This window comes from Caretta caretta, chromosome 1 (assembly GCF_965140235.1).
Source record: "Caretta caretta isolate rCarCar2 chromosome 1, rCarCar1.hap1, whole genome shotgun sequence".
NCBI classification, from domain to species: Eukaryota; Metazoa; Chordata; order Testudines; family Cheloniidae; genus Caretta; species Caretta caretta.
In genome coordinates, this window is record NC_134206.1 from 20,660,180 (window position 1) to 20,680,841 (window position 20,662).

A 20,662-nucleotide genomic window follows, 5' to 3' on the forward strand; every position below is an offset into this window, starting at 1 on the left:
ATCAGCTATGTAGGAGCTGTATGGTCTTTAAGAGGTCAAACAAAACTGTACTGGAAATTTAAGGGGTATTTTTAAAGGAAGTCAGTTAAGAAAGAAATCCTCCGTACTGGAGATGCTCCTTAGTGCTGGCTTCACTGTATTACCAAGCACAAGAGAAACCGCTGAGTCAAACAAAATTTTCCCATTCTAAGGGAAAAAACTGACATGCTACGGCAGGAAATATGTATTACAAAGTGGCTATATTACACTCTTGATCCACAACACACACACTTCCCACTGAAAATCAAAGGCACAGTAAGAGAGACCCCAAAATCTGTTTAGGAAAATGTGACAAAGCATTTTAAAAGGCCATTTTTATTTTCAATATTTACTTATTGGCAGCTTTTTTCATGTTAATACAAAAGGCCAGTCAACATCTTCAGCAAATAATACATGATATCGAGCTGATTAATGCTAAGTTACAATGTATCACAGCCACAAAGTTACCGAGAGTTTTAGCCTCATTCAGGTCAATAAAACGGATACCAAACATTTAAGAATGATTTTCTACGTATGCGTCCAACCTCTTTTTCCAATTTTGCTTTAACATCAGTGTGCAAAGTCCAATGTATTATTAGAACACGGCACTAGAGGTGTAATATAACAAATACCATAGTGCTTCCACATTAGAGGTTTTATATAAAGAAATTGCCTAAGCAAATAATTATACATACATTGGTGTCTGAGACTTAAGAGTACAAAGTAACAAGAAAATTAAATGAATCTATGGTCATGGATCCAAAAGCTATTAGAATACAGTCAATGCCAAACTGGTACCTTGAATTGCTTCTCCAAGGTACAGGTTCATAAGATGATCATTGGATGAGTAAGACACAAAATGATTCATAACAACACTTGCTGCCATTTTCACTTAAGCTTAAAAAAAAACATACAAAATTGTATGCTTGCTTCTCAAGTAAGACCTGTAACTACAAGCTTTCATTACTCAAACACACTGGACTGCCATCTAAAACTGTGCTCTGCCTTTGAACCCTTATACATGATCAGTGCAAACACAATATTTTGGTCAGATCTGATCTGTTTAGAACTCCATCAGTCAGTATTCTCAAAGCTAGTTCATTACACTAGGAAATTACTGTTTACAGAGCTTTTATGACTCAAGAAAAAAAGTCTTTGCACCCCACAATTGACATCAAAGAAGCACAGTCCTTACCCACTATGTTCAGGCTGAGAAAAAGAGGTAATGATATTTTATGGACAGTGCTTATTAGCATACTTTCACTATTTACTCTAAGTTACACATTCAGAGGACAGTAATGTAATAAAACTAGGTTTGGTCTATGAAATATTCAGCCGGAGTGCTAGCACCAAACGGAGTGACTAAGCCAGTATCCATATCTTTTTTCAAATTGTTGTTTGTTTGGAAACGTTGATATATACGTTTTTAATTCCAAGTTCATGAAAGTGCCTGCAGATGAGAGATATAACACTAATTCAAAACATACAATTGAGTCCTGCATCAGGATGCCGTGGGCATATACACATCCTAAGCATTCATTTGGCTGGCAGCCTGGAACAATGCCAGTACTGTATAGTCCAAGGCTTAAAGTTCATCTTTTTTCAAAAGGACTAAAGGCGTGCTGCAAAAGAGATCCTGCATTCTTCTGTATCATCCAGGGAGGCTGTTCTAGTCTCCAACGGAAAGTGATGTAGCAGCCCATGCTCTGGATTTGAATGAGCGCCTTGTGCAAACTATTTTTGCTAACCAACTCCAGAGACTGCAAAAAAGATTAAACCATATTATATTCTGCTATGTTGACCTGCAGGTGGAGCGGCCAGCCTGCCATGCTTTAAGATCGGGAACCTGACTTAGGTGTGAGTCAGATGGGTCAAAGTGGCAGGAATTGCCTTCACTGAGATATATCTCTGCAAAAAACCTCTTGGCCCATTTGGGGTGGATCTTGGGCCAGCCCTTAATTGAAATTGCAGCAAGTCAAATAGCTGATACTTTTCCCCTCTCCTGGTAACGGGGATGCCACATTGTTCACAAGCGTATTCTGTCTTGCCTCACTGATCAGCCGGCAAGCTAAGTCCAGAAAGAGTTTTTCCACGTTATCCGATTCTTTAGCAGAAGTTTCCAGATAGTACATGTTTTGGGCCTCTGAAAATTCTTCAGCTCTTTGTTTGGAGACTTCTCTTTTCTCGGCTAAATCAATCTTATTACCTGCATCAATAAAATATTTTAAGAAAGGGAATTAATTTGACTTGTAAGACAAAACCAACAGAAATTGATCTGGAAGAAAGGAACCATTTGTCACCATGTGTCTCGCGTTAGGTTCTTTATTTTAAACAAACTATTCATCTTATAAAGCTACAAAACTAAATGCTCACTCTCCTGTCCCCCCAAAAAGTGGATTCTCTGATAGATAACCAAGGCTTTTTAATATTAGCTCGCTTAATGGAATTTTCCCCAGGAACATGCAAGCCATTTAGCATTAATTTTGTGCTAATGCACCTGTTTAATATCAATTGGCATTAAAGGATTTCCCTTTTAATGTCTATTGAACAATCATTGGTTCTTGCTCCAAGGAGCACTTAAAATGTCAATTATTGCATGTGGGGGCGCCAAATACAATATTTTTTTCACATAATTATGAGCTTTAAAAAGAAACCTGCTCTCCAGTTTTAATTACATGTTTTTGTTCATTATATGGTTACTGAACACGGGGAATGAATGGGTGTAAGAAAGCTGATAGAACTAGGTGAGGTGAGGAACCCTCCCCCATAGGGAGATGTCATTTTCAGCTTATGGCAGAACAGATCAACATTTGTGTAGGGAATAAACCGACTAATGATTAATCTGATATTAACTGCAGTTGGTTTGGGAAGAAGTGGGAGTTGAGAAAAGGATCCCTTTCCACTGCCGTCATTTCCATCCAACAACCTCTCCTTTACAATGTAATGGTTCATGGACATACTCTATATGAAGTTAGATTTATAGAAAGTTAATAAGCAATTATTGGAGTATAGAAGCATATAACCATCTATAACTTGGTAAGAAGCACATCAGTAGAAGGTGCTACAGATGGATATAAGCAACCTACTGGATTCTAGCAATTTATTAGCACATTATTGTTTATTAATCTTTTATAAACTATTTATAAAATATACTGTACCTTTAATCTACAGTGTGAATGGTTTCTTGTCACAGAACCTCTAAGCATTTTAGATTGCATTGTTAGTGTGCATTAGGGCACCTAGAGTCTGGGATAAGGGTCTTTTTAATTTTAAAATCCAAATAAAGACTAAATACACCAGATTCTTCTGTAGAATTGTACTATCTACTCTTTAAATATTAAGCTATTTAAAAGAGAGAGAGAGAGAGATCTTTCTGTTGAATAACCATCTGACTAACGCTTTCCTCAAATTATGTGTCCATCATTCTTCGACTATGCTGAGACCTAGTCCCTTGACCAAGTCCCTGAAAAGTGATGTTTTGACTACCCGATTTGGAAAACAAAGTCCACCATTGCAGAATGCTAATGGGCCTCATCACTGTGTATACCTTGGTGCACTCTTCTGGTAGCAAACTGATGGCTGGATTTGCTTCATCTCAAGCAAAGGACGTTACTCAACGTGGCATTTTCTTCATTTAAATATGTTTTAATTCTCTAAAAATCCATGTGAAATTCTGATTTAGTACCAGTGAAAGGTGTAGCCTCATGGCCCTGGAGACAGAAACCTTCTGTTTATTCACAGGACAGGGATGGTACAGACTGCAGCAGATGATCTTCTCCACGGCCCTGCACTGTGCCTATTAATGAGGGAGAGGAGGAAGACACTCCAGGCTCCATATGCCCACTGAGTCCTTGACCTCTCTGCTGAGAATGCCAACTGGAATGCCAACTAGTTTTTGTGATGCTGACACATGCCACTGCAACAGGACTGAGGCCATCAAAGCATAATAACTTTCAGCCACTACCAACCTGATCTAGATATGAACTGGGAACCTAGAGGTGTAAAGCTCCAGTTACTCTTTCTAAACTGCAACTGCACAGTCAAAGCCATGGGGCCAAATAACCAAATACATAATTCATTCAGTGGAAGGGAAAGTGAAACAATCATTAAATGGTTCCTGGTTTGTTTGGGCTTTCTACCTAAATACGGCCCTCCATGCTGAACAACCTTACATGGCTTAAGATGGCCAACACTTTGAGAAGCAGCAGTTGCTATTCTGAGTTGTGTTTTAGTGCATTGGCTTTATGTATTGGAGGAGTCATTCAGATACAGTCTTTGTCTTGACAATTTCACTCAGATGAATGGCTTTATGGTAAGATGCTACAGAGATACAGGTTCAGAACCTACTGGCATCAAGGGGTGTCCAGTCCAGCATATTTGAAGGAGATCCTGACACTATGAGATAAAATAAATGCAGTATTTTCCATTGCTAATGCCTCCATCTGCCAATGACCCTAGTCAAACTCCAGACGGACATGGCTGATTATTCTCTCTTGGAGAAATGAGCTCTTATAAAAGCACAGTCCTCACTTACCCACTAGCACAGTTATGACCTTATTGCTGGCATACTGTTCTATTTCTCGCAGCCATTCGGGAAGGCATCGGAAGGATTCTTCACAGGTTATGTCATAGGTCAATATTAATGCATTAGCGCTGCGATAATAACTCTGCGTAATGGACCGGAATCTCTCCTGCCCTGCCGTGTCCCAGATCTGCAGCTTTTGGCACAACAGGAAGGGGAGAAAGGGGAGGAGAAAATACATATTAAAAAAAAAACCCCATAAAAACCATCCTTTACTTAGCATCAGGGCAGCACCTAAATGCTTTCAGGGGAAACCCAATGGTGGGAAATCAGGTAACTTTTAATCCCGTTGGCTCTCTCTTCCACCCCACCCCCCCGTTTTGTTTCTCTTCTTGCATCTAAAGATTTAAATTCAAGGCACTAAGTCAGCTGGCATTCCAGCTGATTTCCCTGGAAGCAGCAGGCCTGTAAGCTTTCATGTGACTGAGCATTTCAATCAGCAGTGGAAGAAGTAAGCCATGCTGGCTTGGAATTCTAATGCTGGCATTACAGGGAGAAAACAAATGCCCCCTGCATTGAGGACAATGACAACAGCTGAAAGACGACGACAAAACATCTCCCCCAGCTGCAAATGAAGTTACCCTGTTTCAAATGAAGAGGGCGAGGGAGGAGGGTGGGGAGAGAAACCATAAGAAAGAATCAACAGCTTGGACTTATGTGTGAACTTTCAGCCAAGCATCTCAAGGTTCTTGCTCTGCATAGCCTTGCACAGGTCACCTCACTGCTCTCTGTCCCCAGTCTGGAACTGTAAGGAAGGGTACATACCCACTTACCTACATCAAAGGGATTGTTAAAGCTGTTTGAGATCTTGAAAGGCAATATAGAGTAGAAGTGCAAAGTACTATCATTTACACCATCATATCAGGGGTGCGGGAGGAGAGAGAGCTTTTAAAATAACATTGGCCCTGATCCTGTAGGGAGTTCTGTGTCCGACCACGCGTCTGCCTACATAGAAATCACTACAGGATTGGGTCCCTAAAATCATGTTCACTGGTCAATGGCATTTCAGATTAGTTACAAAGATAACAAGTGACCTCAATCCATACTAAAACAGAGAAGTGCTTAACTGGAACATGACCAAAAAGGACACACTGCAGCCCATGTTTACACTGGGAGAATTAACCAACAATTTCAAAATCGTTCTAACTTGTGGTTCAGCTAATCTGGTATTAAATTGGGGAAAAGGTATGTAAACATGGCTCAGATGACAGAACCATTTTCACAGAGGTTTAGTAAATCTGCTGAAATGCCAGTCTAATCAAAATGGTACCAATCAATACAGCCTACAGCTGAACCAACGTTCAAACCAGTCTGAAGTTTGGGGTAAGTTACTTCTCCACTCTATGCAAAGCTTTTAAGATTCTGAATTCTTAAGTGCTCTGTAGCAAGATGCCATTGGCAAGAAGGAGCTCAAAAAAAACAAACAAGTACATGTGGAACGGTAGATGCAGCCAGAGCTACAAAGAATTTCCTATGGCTTAGCAGAAATTTAGGAAGGTTTTGTTAGTGTAAGCAGAGTCAGGATGAACTCCACCCTGACATCTGGTGGTGAGTTGTGGCAAGAGGAAAAGAACTTCAGGGGCTGATCTCATTTGCATAGGCAAACCCACCCCACCTAGGATGAGCCCATAGCTGCCCAAATGGTCACTTTGGCTGCTGTGGGATCCCCAGTTTCTCTGTTATTGGGGCAGGAAGAATAAATTGTTATCCTGATTATGTGAATCAAGGACAGTGGAACTGTACTTGGCCTTTTATTATGATGGAGGGACTCGCCATCAACTAAGTAGCACTCGCTAGGCAAGGGACATGGGTTCCAAAACTCAGTGAATTGAGAGAGGCTTGGGACAGGTATCAAGTGTAGGTAGTCTCTTGGCCTATCTAAGGCTGTGATCAAGTGTCTTGATGTTTTGGGTCTTTTGGACTTGAGATGAAAACCTTGTCTGTGTCTCTTACACCTTGAAGTGAAAACATTATTTAAGTTGTACCTGGTGGTGTGGGCCCTTTGTAAGGGCCTGAATCATCAGTTGCACCTCCTTCTCTCACCACTGTGGAATATCAGAGCTAATTTTGGGTCTATTAGGAATCTAGTTACAGGTGCTGAGCGGAATTCGCTTTGCACTTACGGTGCATGAGCACTGAGGCTCTTACTACTACAAGCTGAAATCACTAAAGAGCTAAAAATTACTAAGAGCTGAAATCACTGAGCACTGTGTTAAGTAGTGGGGAGCCTGAAGATATATGGCTGGGCAGCTGGCGGAGCGGACCGGCTGGCCAAGTGGAGCAGTTCGCGGGACGGCTGGAGCAGCTCGCAGGACGGCTGGCAAAGCGGAGCAACTGGTGGATCGGATCGGAGTGAAGCCCCATGGAGAGGCGGGGCAGTCGGCTTTGGATCATCAGTCGGCTTTGGATCATGTAAGGTGTCCTTTACCTCTTTCCCCCCCACACTCCATTTTCACCCAGACTGGGGAGTAACACTCTGCAGATGAACTTTTGAACTCTAGGGCTGGACTTTTGGGTTGTTAGACTTTTGGGACTTTGGACTCAAGAGACCTTTGGATTGTTGGACTCAAGAACCAAAGGGAAAGGACATGGCTCAATTTGCTGGGGTGGGTCTTTGCTCATGGTTTGGTTGATGAACCCTAGTTGTGGTGTTTTCCCAATTTAATGCTGATGTCATTTACCTCATGTTATTAAAGATTTTCTACTATACCGAGACTCTGTGCTTGTGCGAGGGGAAGTATTGCCACTTTGAGGCGCCCAGGGGTGTGTGTAAGATTTTCCCAGGTCACTGGGTGGGGACTCGAGCCGGTTTTGCATTTGCTTTGTTGAGAGGGAACCCCTATGTACTGAACCCGGCCCTTGCTGTTATCAACTCGGCCTGGCAGAAGGGTTACATTAGCAAAGCCACATTATTACTGAAAGAAGAGACGTTGTAGGCCCTGTAGAAATCACGATTATAGTATGTTCTCCTGCAAAGAGACGTAAAACACTGGAAGTCCTGTCCGCTCTACACAAACAAGGATGATCTCCTGCCACTTTTCATAGAAGTAGTGCCAGAGTGCTAATGGCCATATTTCCTTTCCGCCACTGGTGTGCAGGGTACTGCGCATTGGTTGTTTGCCACCCCTAGCCCACAGTGGGCTCTTTTCTGCTGTATATACTGAGATTACAGGATATCCTTTGGATGGAATTGGCCATCAACATCTGCCTTTGCAGCACATTTGTCTACCACCTACAACATATTTCTTGACTAAATTCTAATAAGTACATCTAGAGATATCAGATGACCTTAAAAATTCTCCAAATCATTGGTCTCATGCCTAAATACAACTGCTGCATGAAACAAAAATGTATAAAACTTTTGTCGGTTGTTAAAATGATGAACTTTTGGTCATCTAGAATAAAAGACAATTTTGTTTAAATGTGGTCAATGATTCATAATGAAGGAATGTCTCAAATTTCAATATTTTAACTCAAAGGGGCACTTCTCTATTTCAGGCTTTGGTTTTTAAAGTGCCTATCTGAATATCTGAATGGTTGAAATCTGATTAGAAAGAACTACTACATTTTGGCAACCTTTGGTGGAAAGGTTAAAGTCAATGGGAATTTTCCCTGTTCTCAGCAGATCACGACAGAGTGAACAAAACTTAAAATATTCTAGCTCAAGGGGAACATGAAAGTTAAATTGTGTCAATCATGACATTACAGGTAATCTATATTATATTAGCTTCCGAGAGATGAGAGCCCCACTTAGCCCATTATCTGATTCCAGGCCTTAGGGTCCGACTTTGAAAAGCTGCCTCTGATTTTGTGGAGAGAAAATTAATTGTGGTATCAGTTCCCAGAACTCAGGCATCACACTGCCTGATCTGTTGGCACATGGTGTTTAGATGGTTAAGTATTTAGAACTGCAAAATAGTAAGCACAATTCCTTGTGGGTGCAAGTCAGGTGTCAGGTTGAATCTGCTTTAAAAATCAGGGTCTCTGTAATTTGTTTTTGTTTCTGTGGGTTTGATGTTTCTGTTACTTTAATAATGGTTTACTGATGTGTACACACTTTGTATTTCTGCAGGATATTCTAGGGATGATCTCTCTGGACTCAAAATGGCTTTTTGATGAGGATGTTCTATCACACCAACATGATGAACTTTGAAATTGGAAGAAACTGCTTTGGGGAACAACAGGACAGAAGCTTCTGTGATTGGATTTAGCCGTCATTCAACCCACTTGCTGGATATTTAAGTCAGAAGAAAAGCCCTAGAATTTGTGTTCATTGATAAAGATATGCTTTCAGACAAAGTGTGTGTCTGTTTTTAATCACAGTTCAGCTTCTCTCTGCCAAAGTAAGTGAATTTACCATCTATACTTTTCCATTTTATGGTCTTCCCAGGGAAGTCAAAGGATGTTGCCTGACTTACACATGAGAACACAAAGTTATCTGGATGTTATTTCTTGGGGAAATATCCTACAGGCTGGTTTCAGAGTAGCAGCCGTGTTAGTCTGTATTCACAAAAAGAAAAAGAGTACTTGTGACACCTTAGAGACTAACCAATTTATTTGAGCATGAGCTTTCGTGAGCTACAGCTCACTTCATCATGAATGCATCCGATGAAGTGAGCTGTAGCTCACGAAAGCTTATGCTCAAATAAATTTCTTAGTCTCTAAGGTGCCACAAGTCCTCCTTTTCTTTTATCCTACAGGCTGTAGGCACTGACTCTGTGGGTGCTCTGGGGCTGGAGCACCTACAGGAAAAAAATTGTGGGTGCTCAGCACCCACCGGCAGCCCCGTGGATCAGCTCCTTCATCCCCACGAGCCCTCCTGCTGGGCCACACTGATCAGCTCCTCCTCCTCCCTCCCAGCGCCTCCCACCCTCTGCAATCAGCTGTTCAGCAGCATACAGGAGGTGCTTGGGGCGGGGAGAGGGGGGTGGAACAGAGTCAGGAAAAGGTGGGGGAGGGGGCAGAACGGGGCGGGATCTGGGGCGGAGCAGGAGTCGAGCACCCCCTTGGAATTGGGGAAGTCGGCACCTCTGCTACAGGCCTCAATCTCCAAAAATTCACATACATCTCTAACTTCATACATAGGAATAATTCTGTTGAGTTCAATGAGACCACCCCTGTGCGTAAAGTTAAGCACATCCTTAAACGATTGCAGGATTGGGATTATGTCCGATTACCCCTTCAACTGCTATCCACTTAGCTTGAATTTATTTTTGTAACCTTTTAGGCATTTCTCAAGGTTCCTTCCCCACTCTCAACACTAGGGTACAGATGGGGGGACCTGCATAAAAACCCCCTAAGCTTACTTTTACCAGCTTAGGTTAAAACTTCCCCAAGGTACAAACTATTTTACCCTTTGCCCTTGGACTTTCCTAATAATAATAATACCGGTTAGACGTTTGGTGGCAGCAGCGAAAGAGCCCGTTTGGAAACGTCTTTTCCCCCAAAATCCTCCCTTACCTTTACACCCCCTTTCCTGGGAAAGGCTTGATAAAAATCCTTACTAATTTGCATAGGTGACCACAGACCCAAACCCTTGGATCTTAAGAACAATGAAAAAGCATTCAGTTTCTTAAAAGAAGAATTTTAATAGAAGAAAAAGAATCACCTCTGTAAAATCAGGATGGTAAATACCTTACAGGGTAATTAGATTCAAAACATAGAGAATCCCTCTAGGCAAAACCTTAAATTGCAAAAAGGCACAAAAACAGGAATATCCATTCCATTCAGCACAGCTTATTTTCTCAGCCATTTAAAGAAATCAGAATCTAAGCATATCTAGCTAGATTATTTACTAAATTCTAAGACTCCATTCCTGTTCTGTCCCCAGCAAAAGCATCACACAGACAGACAGAGAGGCTTTGTTTCTCCCTCCCCCCACCTTTTGAAAGTATCTTGTCTTTTCATTGGTCATTTTGGTCAGGTGCCAGCGAGGTTATCCTAGCTTCTTAACCCTTTACAGGTGAAAGGGTTTTTCCTCTGGCCAGGAGGGATTTTAAAGGTGTTTACCCTTCCCTTTACATTTATACTCTGAAACCTTTATATTTATGACAGCATTAATCAGATCTACATAGAGTAGCTGTGGCTTGAGTGTTTTTTTAATTTTGATTTTGTCAGAAAAGATCAAGCAGACCAAAAAACTAGCCCTGGATCACACAGTTTCATATGCTGTATCATGCAAAAGGATATGAAGAGATTCAGAACTTTCTTGTCTTGATTTTTACACTGAGGTCTCTCCCTGAGTTTTCTTCACTATTCTTCAAACTGAGATGACTTGCAAAGACGTCTCACATTAGCAAGTCTGTCTGCATAGATTTTGGAATGCAATCCTAAAAGCTCTAAGGACATTTTCCCAAGCAGTCTTGAATACCAAGAACTACTCCATAAATAGTGCTGCTCTCTCATCTTAGCCCTTAACCATGGTGCAGGCGGTGGGTGGAGTGGATGGAGTCACCATGTGGGAGCTTTGCAATGAGTTTATAGGCAGAGAAGTCCCTAGTTTGAGTGACAGGTCATTTTGATATCTCAACTTTGCATGCCTGAGTCACACCTGCTTGCTAATATACAAGTATTTACTCCTGTTAGCACTGTTGAGCAAATACACCTGTGGGAGAGTAAGGTGGATTCTATTCTGCCTCACACATCAAGAAAAATCAATTAGGTTCCGATTGCAGAATCTCTCACCACCAGTGCTGGTGCAAGAGGCAGAAAGAACCCAGCTTGACTTTCAGACCCCAAGTAGTGACTGGCAGTTAAATCTGCAGGGCCCATTTTCCCTCTCACTTACACAAGTTTCACATTGGTTTAACTTCACTGACTGACTTAAACGTAGTTGTTCTTGATTTACACCAGTGTGAGAGAAGAATCTGGCTCAGCATCTTTGGATCAGGACCATATAGAGCAGTGGTTCTCAAACTAGGGCCACCGCTTGTTCAGGGAAAGCCCCTGGCGGGCCGGACTGGTTTGTTTACCTGCCGCGTCCGCGGGTTTGGCTAATCGCAGCTCCCACTGGCCGCGGTTCGCCATGCCAGGCCAATGGGGGCTGCAGGAAGGGTGGCCAGCACATCCCTGAGCCCATGCCGCTTCCTGCGGCAGCGAACCGCGGCCAGTGGGAGCTGCACATCGGCCGAACCTGTGGATGCAGCAGGTAAACAAACCGGCCCGGCCCGCCAGGGGCTTTCCCTAAACAAGCGGTGGCCTTAGGTTGAGAACCACTGATATAGAGAATGAACATGAAAATTCTTCACTCCTAAATGTCACCTGTCAATAGCACTGCTAAATATAATACAACCCTATCTAATTGTAGGCTGCTTGAAATAAGGGTTGATTGATTAGATAGGTAGATAGCGCTCTCTCTCTCACACACACTCACACGCACACATTCAAATGTTTCAGGTGACCCTATCTGGATAGACAGGGCTGTGTCTGCTTTGTAAAGATTCTCGGCCTATAAGCCTTCTGCACTGTACAATGGTGGCTACTTAGGGCTGGTCTACGTTAAAGGATTTTTGCAACAGTGTGCCAAACTGGTATAAAGCAAGGATTGTGTCACTTAACCCACGGTGCAAAAATCCCAAATGCAGGCAAGACCTTAGTACGTAATGCTTTCTCTCCTGTTGCTCCCTCCCTAACTTCAAAGCACTGTGAGCAACATTGAGTTAATCCTGGTGGTAACGCACTTGTTATGGTAAGTAAGTGTTATCCCCATTTAAGGATAGAAAAATGGAGACAGAAAGGGACAGTCACTTGATCAAGGCCACAAAATGGGGGCGTCACCAAGGCCAGAATTAGCACTCTGGAGATTGCTGGTTCTCAAGCCTGTGCTCAGATCATATTTTGCTATCATCAGCTGCCTAGTATTTACTAAAGAACCTCCACAAGATACAGGTTTGCACGAGCACCTCACTGACAACCTTCAGAGTGACTTTCCAGTATAAAAAGAAGTTGGAAGAGAGAAACAGAAAACTCCCAAGTTAGAGAAGAATGGGCCCAAGATTTTCAAAATCTGTTGCCTAAAACTAGGCTCCTGCATCCATAAGTGGTATGATTTTCAAGAGAGCTAAGCAGCCAGCATTTCTATTCCAAGCAGGCCATTTATTTAGATGCCTAAATATTGCATTAGCAGCCTAACATTAGACTCCCACTTTAAGAAAGTTTTGGCCTGGAATTGTCCTTGGGATAATTAAAGTGGAAGAAAAACCCCTCTTTCTGTGTGGTCTGCAAACAACTCCTTCCCATATGTTATCTTGCCATAAAGGTTATGTCCCTTCTAATGCAGCCAAGGTCAGTGCGTGCTGGGCTTATTGACACAGAAGTACAAGCTACATGAGTAAGAGCTGCCTGGTGCCCCTTCCCCAAGTATATCAATTGATTTTTCTGATCGATGCTCCTGTGGATTTCCATTTTTTCCTTCACCTTATATGAGCAAAGAGTCTACTCAGCCCCACTCATGAATTCTGTGTCTCTCTAAGAGGATGAATGTACATGTATACAGCACCCCTATGAAGAACCCAAATCACAAATTATACACATAGACCACCACTGGCCTGCAGCCACCCATAGTTTGAGGGTAGGAATGAAGACACCTCTGCATGGTAGGAGGTGAGTGGTAAAATGCCCTTCCTCTTTCTAAAATGTGCCATGAGAACTGTAATCCCTCTAGAGAGCAGACAGGACATCAAGGCCAAAACTTTTCAAACTAAGGAAGGAAGGATTGTCTTGTGGCTGATGCACACTGCATCAGACTTCAGGGGTCCGGGCTCAAATCCCAGCTCTGCCACAGACCGACTGTGTGACCTTGGGCAAAGTCATTTAGTCTTTTTGCAATTCCTTTCCCAGTTTATAAAATGGAGATAATACAATTCTACTTCCTTTCTCTCACCCTTTGTCTGTAGGGATTGTAAGCTCCTATAGCAGGGACAGTCTCTTACTACAGATTTGTACAAGCCCTAGTACAATGTGGCTGGGGACTCTAGACACTCCTATAATTAAAAAAAGTCAATCATTAGGTGCCTAAATCCCTATTTAGGCAAACTATAGCCTGATTTTCTCAGATGACCTGAGGACCCCAAGGGAGCTGCAGGTTCTCAGAATATCTGATAAAAATCAGGCCACTTTTCATCACCTAAATAGATTTAGGTACCCGACTTCAGGCACCCACATTTGAAAATATTGCCTTGTGTGTTTAATCCACACAGCAAGTAATTTGCACCACCTTGGCTCTCTCATCTGAGTACCCACTAGAATACCAGAAGGGAGAGAAGAGAAATCAACTAGTTTTTCATTTCCATCTGTGAGCTTGTACTAGTATAGCAGGGAATTGAACTCTAGGAAAACTTCACGGGTCAACTGAAACTTTCACAGCATTGAATGCACGGATCACCACACTTCCCACCCACCTTGTCACACTAGAGTCATCCAGTTTCTCCAAGGCCGGCCAGCTCAACCAAAACTGGAGGTATTTCTAGGGCCCTTCAGTCCTGCAGAACTCCACAAGCCTGCAGGTCTACACCAGTGAACCTTAGGAGCTCTGTAGGGACAGAGCTGCAATGACTACAGCTGGCGGAGGAGAGAGCATTCCACATCCGAATTAACAGGAGTTCAGTAAATGGAGGTTGAACTGAAATAGTTCTTTGCACATCCATAAACCCTAATACGCAAGCACTGTACAAATATGGATTGAGTTTTGCAACACCCTTCTTCAAAGGTAGACTATTATTATCCTCACAGATGAACAGAGGCACAGCACTGAAATGATATGCCCAAGGTCTAAACAAGTCAGAGCCAGGAATAGGACTCAAGAGTCCAGACTTTTCCAGGCAATAAGGCTACAAGCACGCTCTCTCTCTCTCCTATATGTCATCACAGAGCTTCAAACACCTGACAATTGCTTCCATCACAGATTACAAAGAGAAAAATTAACACTAATTCACCTAAACCTGGACAGTAGCACAACCAGTGGCAGATTTAGAGTTAGTGGGGCCCTGTGCACAGCTTCATTTTTGGGGGCCCCCCCTTGGGACCCAGCCAAGAAAAAGAACATTCTCTCTTATCCCCCCCCCAAATTTTTCATTCTTTTTTTCCTTCATCCCCCTCCTATATTAGAAGTAATGGGAAGTAAATGAAAAGGTGAGGTACCTTGATTGGGGTAGAGGGTTGGGGTGCAGGAGCTGGGCTCTGGGAGGGAGTTTGGGTGAGGGAGGGGTCGGGCTCTGGGAGGACGTTTGGGTGCGGGCTCTGAGCTGGGACAGGAGGCTGGGGTGCGGGAGGGGGGCAGTGCTTACCTCAGGCAGCGCAGCTCCCAAAGTGACTGGCATACTCAGCCCTCTGGCAGCGGCTCCTAGGCGGGGAGGGCCAGGGGGTCGCCACATGCCACTGCCCGCAGATGTTGCCCCTGCAGCTCCCATTGGCCGCAGTTCCCAGCCAATGGGAGGTGCAGAGTTGGTGCTTGGGGCGGGGGCAGCGCGCAGAGACACACCTCCCCCAGGGGCCGCAGGGATATGCCAGCCGCTTCCTCTGCGATGTGCCACTCCCAGGAAGAAAGCAGAGTGGGCAGGGAGCCGCCTTAGCCTTGCTGCTGGCACGTCTCTTCGCGCCCTTTAGGGGGAGGAGGCAGCGGGTCTCCATGCACTGCCCGAGGGGGCAGCACACGGAGCTGCCTCCCCCCCACCAGGGGCGCGCAGAGATGTGCCAGCAGCTGGCCGCTTCCGGGAGTAGTGTGGGGCCACCGGCCATGGCATGCAGGCAGCCTGCCTGAGCCCTGCTGCGTCACCGGGGCCAGGACTAGGTGCAGGGTGTCAGATGAGATTTGTTCTGCATTTTGGGGCCCCGTGCCACTGCATGATTTGTTTCATGGTAAATCCGCTCCTGGACACAACAAAGCAAGTTGGAAGTTTCCTACCTTCACTTTTTCACCATTTATCTCCACAGTCTTAATCATAAAGTCAACTCCGATAGTGGCTCCTTGACCTGGTGGGAAAAGCCCCTACAAAGAAAGCAGTTTGGTTAAAGCAGATTCTGCAGTAAGATGAGAAAGAAGATTTCACCTGCTGATGAATCCCCTCCAGGCTTTTGTCCCATCCTGCCTCCTCTAATTCTACTCCCCTCTCCCCAAAACAGTTGTTTTCCCATCAGAGAGAAGTATCAATTGATGGGGAAACAACTCAGAGTCAATTTAGGGTGATTTGATCACAGTCCATAAGTACCCACATGGAGGATAAATATTTAATAATGGACTCTTCAGTCTAGCAAAGAAAGGACTAACACAGTCCAATGGCTGGAAGTTGAAGCTAGACAAATTCAAACTGAAAATATTGTGCAACTTTTTAACAATGAGGGTAATTACCACTGGAACAATATAATCAAGGGTTGCTGTGGATTGTCCATCATCGGCAGTTTTTAAATCAAGATTGGATAGGTTTTTTTAAAGACATGCTGAAGGAATTATTTTGGGGAAGCTCTATGGCCCATGCTATACAGAAGGTCAGTCTAGCCTTAGAATCTATGATCTACGAATTCATAGAGATCTCTGTACCACAGGAAATGCAATCAATTGTTCTGTTGCCCTAGCTGTTGGAGGACTGGACTCTTCACCCACTCCATATACAAAGCTCCAATTGATTGCACTGGGAATCCAATGCTTGGAGTGGCAGCAAAATCAACTCTTACGTTACCTGGGACAAAAGAACTGATCATGTCTCTTGTTGTACAAAGGTCTCTCCAGTTCAACTCCAGTTGTTTTCCATAGAGTAAGGAATATGACAACTGGACTTGTGAGGCAGGGATGGGGAGGGCAAACAAGAGGAAAAGGGGGATCGAGAAAGAGGAGGAAGAAAAGAAAAAAGAACTATAGATGTTTATACCCTTCTCTGAAGCATCTGGTATTGACTGATGTCAGAGACAGGGCACTGGACTAGATTGGCCATTTAGCTGATTCACTATGTCAAATTTCTCAGTTCCTAGGAGTGAGTGGTGGCAAAAGCTTTAGGAACATTCATTAGAAGAGAACATTTTGTCATCACAGCTTTCCATTTCCCCAACACTGTTGTGTAACTCTCTGAAAGCCACTTTCCAAGCAATCCTCTCACATTCTTGTACAAAGGTTTCTGTGAGCGAACCGACAGTCAGCTGCTATCTTGACAGTAGCAACGTCAAGAGGCTTCAACTTACGTTTCGTGGTAGTATTATATCTTGGTATAGTTAAATAGAGGGACCCAAGCAACAATAAAATAATAATAGCTTTTCAATTATTGGTTTCCAGGCCTGTAGACCTACACAAAGCCACACTGATTTCTGTCCATATCTGCCTCTGCTACCAGTAGCAGCAAGCCAAAGCTTGGAAAGCAGCAGAATTGGCTGCCGATTTTACAGTTTAGCCCCTTGGGTTTAGCTCTAGTGCTGCCAGCTATTTGCTTGCTGCTGGAGTGGGAGGAAAAGAGTGAGTTTTAAGATTTCCAGAGGCTTGATTTTAAAACCAATCACAGAGAAAAAGTGCTGAGACTTTAAAGTGAAACTTGCCCAGAAACCATAACTGGTGTTACATACAGTATCATGCAAACTTCCCCTTTACCTCGGTTACAGAAATCCTGCTCCTCCTTTTCCCCAGTATCATTGCGCAGAAAAGTGCAGATTAAGTGCCCAACACTTGTAATTTAATTTTCTGCAAGGCAAGCAGGGACTTGCCCAACCCCCATTTCTATTTTAAGGATTTAGCTGTATGGGTCACAGAAGAAAACAAAAGCAGGAGGTTGAGAGGTTTGCTGAGCAACATATGGTCTCATTCCCCCGTCTTCTTAAGTCATCATTAAATGGCCTTTATAACGCTTGCAAAGCCTAATTTTTAAAGGGAGTGTGATGGAAGGTGCTGCATTGACAACCCCAGACATTGAATTTCTCTATCCAGATAGCAGTTTCCAGCAGCTTTAAAAGCTTCCCAGCCCTCTGCAGGGTTCAGGGTAGAAGAGGGACAGGATGCAGCAAGAGGGTACTTCAGTCTCTGTGACCCATTCAGGCCTGATCCAGAGCCCATCAAAATCATGGGCATCTATAGTCTCCTCGTTTTTCTCTCAGCTAGATCTGCCAACAAGGGGGCTAGTTTTGCAGGACATCACCCCTTGCAGGTACACTTACAGCACCAGGACTTATGCTGGGGATGTTGATATCACAACAAAGTGCTTTAGCTGATCTGCGTTGTGGGCGTGCACCTCAGTTCATAGCTACAGATTCCAAGCTATTTTAGAGACAGCTACTCGTTCAAATGGATTTACACACACGAACCAAAAACTTCCCCAATATGCACAGAAGTATTTTCCCCATTAAGAGAAGAAACATCCTACCTGAGTGAAGCGTCGGACTAAGCAGGTTTTCCCCACGCCAGCGTTGCCAATTAAAACAATTTTGAACAGAAAATCATAATCTTCCATACTCATTTACACAGCTGCAAGGGAAAGAGAAATATAAATAAGCCAAAGGGGAAGCATCAGCTGAGGTTCAACCAGCTGGTAAGAGTGTTAGCTCTGCATTGTCGCTTTACTCTCAAGAGCCCGGCATGTGATATTTCTGCAGGGCACCACTAACAAATCAATGCGTTTTTCAGATTCCCTTGCAACAGGGAAACCAGTACTCACCTTTGGGATCAGTTTAGTTACTGCTGAACTTTACTTCTCCAAATACTCAGGACAAAGGTCATTACAGAGTTTGCACTGCTGATAAGATAAGGGAATTGCACTTACAAAGGTGAGAGAACTCCTATCTTCCTGACACAAAGGCCTTTCGCATGCTCACAAACCTGACCACAAGCTGGCAGAGCCAATTCAACCTTTGCCATCCTGCCTGGCAAAAAAAAAATCTATTGTAAAAAGATGACTGAGTGTGGACTTTAATTCCATTCAATGAGGTCCTCAGTGTTCAGGCTGCCAACTGGACTGAATTACAAATGTTGGTTTATGAGCCTGCCTTGCTCAGTTTCCGTAAGGAGCCTTATACGTACTACGTCATAAGCCTTGGAGAGACCGGTCCTAGGTTTCATTAAACATTTTGCTCCCAATGCATCTGGTTTGGACTAAGCCACTAATTTTCTCTTTCTAAAGAGAACATGTTAATGTTCATATTCTGATAACGGGGCCCCATTGTGCTAGGTGCTGTGCAGACCAATGGCACAGGAGGTGTCCCCGCCCCATGGAGTGCATTATCTGCGTCTGGCAGGATGTAACAAGTGGATGAAATGGAAAAAAAAAAAATGGGAGAATGTGGCGGCGGCGGGGGGATTAGTAAATAGGAAAATGACCTCACAATAAAATGAACATGGTTTGGCATAAAACCAAAATCTTAGCTCACAACCTGCCTAAGTAATTCCAGAAGGTAGCAACTTGGTGGCACTATGGCTGGGGAAACATTTTAAAAGAGGGTTTTAAAAACAGGATAGGACGGATGACTTCTTATGTTTGTCAGGGAGTTTCCCCAGGCACAGGGGACAGTGGGAATCAGCAAAGAAGCCAACAATCAAGCCGGCCCTCACTGGCAAGGGGAAGGCAACGCTGACAGCCTAATAAGCTAGTAGAGCAGAGACTGCATTGGCCAAATAGGGAGAGGCCTTATAAGCATCCTTAAATGGTATCTGGTGGGGTAGAAGGAGGAACCAGTGGAGGGATGCAAACAGGAGGGTGATGTGGCCAGAGTAATGAGACAGGAAGAGGATTCTTGCCCCTACTTTTTCAGTGGACAACATGGTTGGCATCAAGGCAGCAGAAGAGGACATTACAGCAATCAAGGCATGAGATGCAGGTCTGAACAAGAATCTTGGGAATCTGGACAGGTGGAAGAGCTTGACTATTAGAAACATTATGCAGGTAGAAATAGCAACGCTTATATATGGCCTGGATGGGTGGACCCAGAGGAGGGGCTGCGTCAAAAAACAAATGCAGTATGGGGTGCAGGGCAAGTGGCCTAGCGGCCAGAGTTCAATGGGGGGGCACACCCACCAAGGGGTCTGGTGGCCCCGGTAGGGGGGCCCGGGCCCACCCGACTTCATCAGGCCCCGACTCAGGGCCCTAACAATGGCAGAGCAATTTGCCACTCATTAGTGGTGCGGGGTATCCCAACAAAACACACTGAGGTTTCCCAAGTGGGAGGTACCATTCCGTCACCCTCCCTGGGTCACTTCCTATCAGTATCCGCGTTGATGTCTCCCACAACGAGGCTTCAGATTCTCCATGGTCTGTTGTGCCGATCGCCTCCTGTGGCTCCTCTGGTCACAGGCAGGCCCAGGGAGGCTCTGGTTCCCAGCACAGTCAGGGGCTGTGGCTGGTCCTCTGCAGGAGCTTCTCAGACAGGTCCTTCCCCTGCAGCCTCCAGCCCAGAATGAGCTGGGCTCCCTCCCTTTATACTGCTAGAGCATTTGGAGCAGGCCCAGTCCTGCCTGGGAAGCGGGACTTCCGCTGTCAATAGTATGGGCTTAACCCTGTCTGGCCTAGTGCAGGGTAAGCAGACCCCGTCACAAACAGCAACAAAACCAAGAAAAACTGACATCCCTCTTAAAATTAAATGAGTGACACCACTGTTAAAATGTTTCATGCTTCATGACTTGCCAAAGCTAGAAAACTTTGGTCAACCAATGCAAGTTCTTTTCGGACCAGTAAAAACTTCCTTAGCACTGGTTCTGGACCAGAGATCTCTGTGGTCCTTCAAAACCTGGGATATACTTTCACCCAGTCCTATCTGATGCCCATTGCCAGTTCCCCGAAGCCATCCAACATTCAAACTTAACTTCTCAGGAAACTTAAACTTGTTTGTAGCTTTCTCGTGTTTACATTTATGAATGCTCAACAGCTCAGACATACCCTAGAGTTATGTCTGATCCTCTTTGTTAGACTCCAGGACTAATCGTATGAGATAATGACCCAAAACTGAAACAAGACGACAAGCCAGTTGCCAAAGCCATAAACAAACAAAACAAAGAAATTAAATACCAGAACTAAAACTAAACATAAAGGGTGTGAATAAGCAAGGATGGAACAAGCAAGAAATACAGAAAAAATAAAATGGATTGAGCAAAACGTGAGGAGT

The 20,662-nt window shown here is 44.0% G+C and overlaps 1 protein-coding gene across 7 annotated transcripts in view; it reads right to left on the reverse strand.

Annotated features, from left to right (window-relative positions):
* Positions 1–338: 338 nt before the first annotated feature.
* Positions 339–20,662, reverse strand: part of RAB30 (RAB30, member RAS oncogene family) — a 63,787-nt gene continuing 43,463 nt past the window's right edge. For 5 of the 7 annotated variants that reach the window (XM_048841340.2, XM_048841369.2, XM_075126390.1 and 2 more), the window contains 4 exons: positions 17,935–18,035; positions 15,501–15,584; positions 4,553–4,736; positions 339–2,224 (listed from right to left, as the gene is read on the reverse strand). In XM_048841340.2, coding sequence (XP_048697297.2) covers positions 1,974–2,224; positions 4,553–4,736; positions 15,501–15,584; positions 17,935–18,027 — 612 coding nt within the window. In that variant the 5' untranslated portion in view covers positions 18,028–18,035 and the 3' untranslated portion in view covers positions 339–1,973. Of the gene's footprint in view, positions 2,225–4,552; positions 4,737–15,500; positions 15,585–17,934; positions 18,036–18,225; positions 18,304–20,662 lie in introns of those variants that run through there. The other 2 variants (XM_048841350.2, XM_048841360.2) reach the window with 2 other exon arrangements.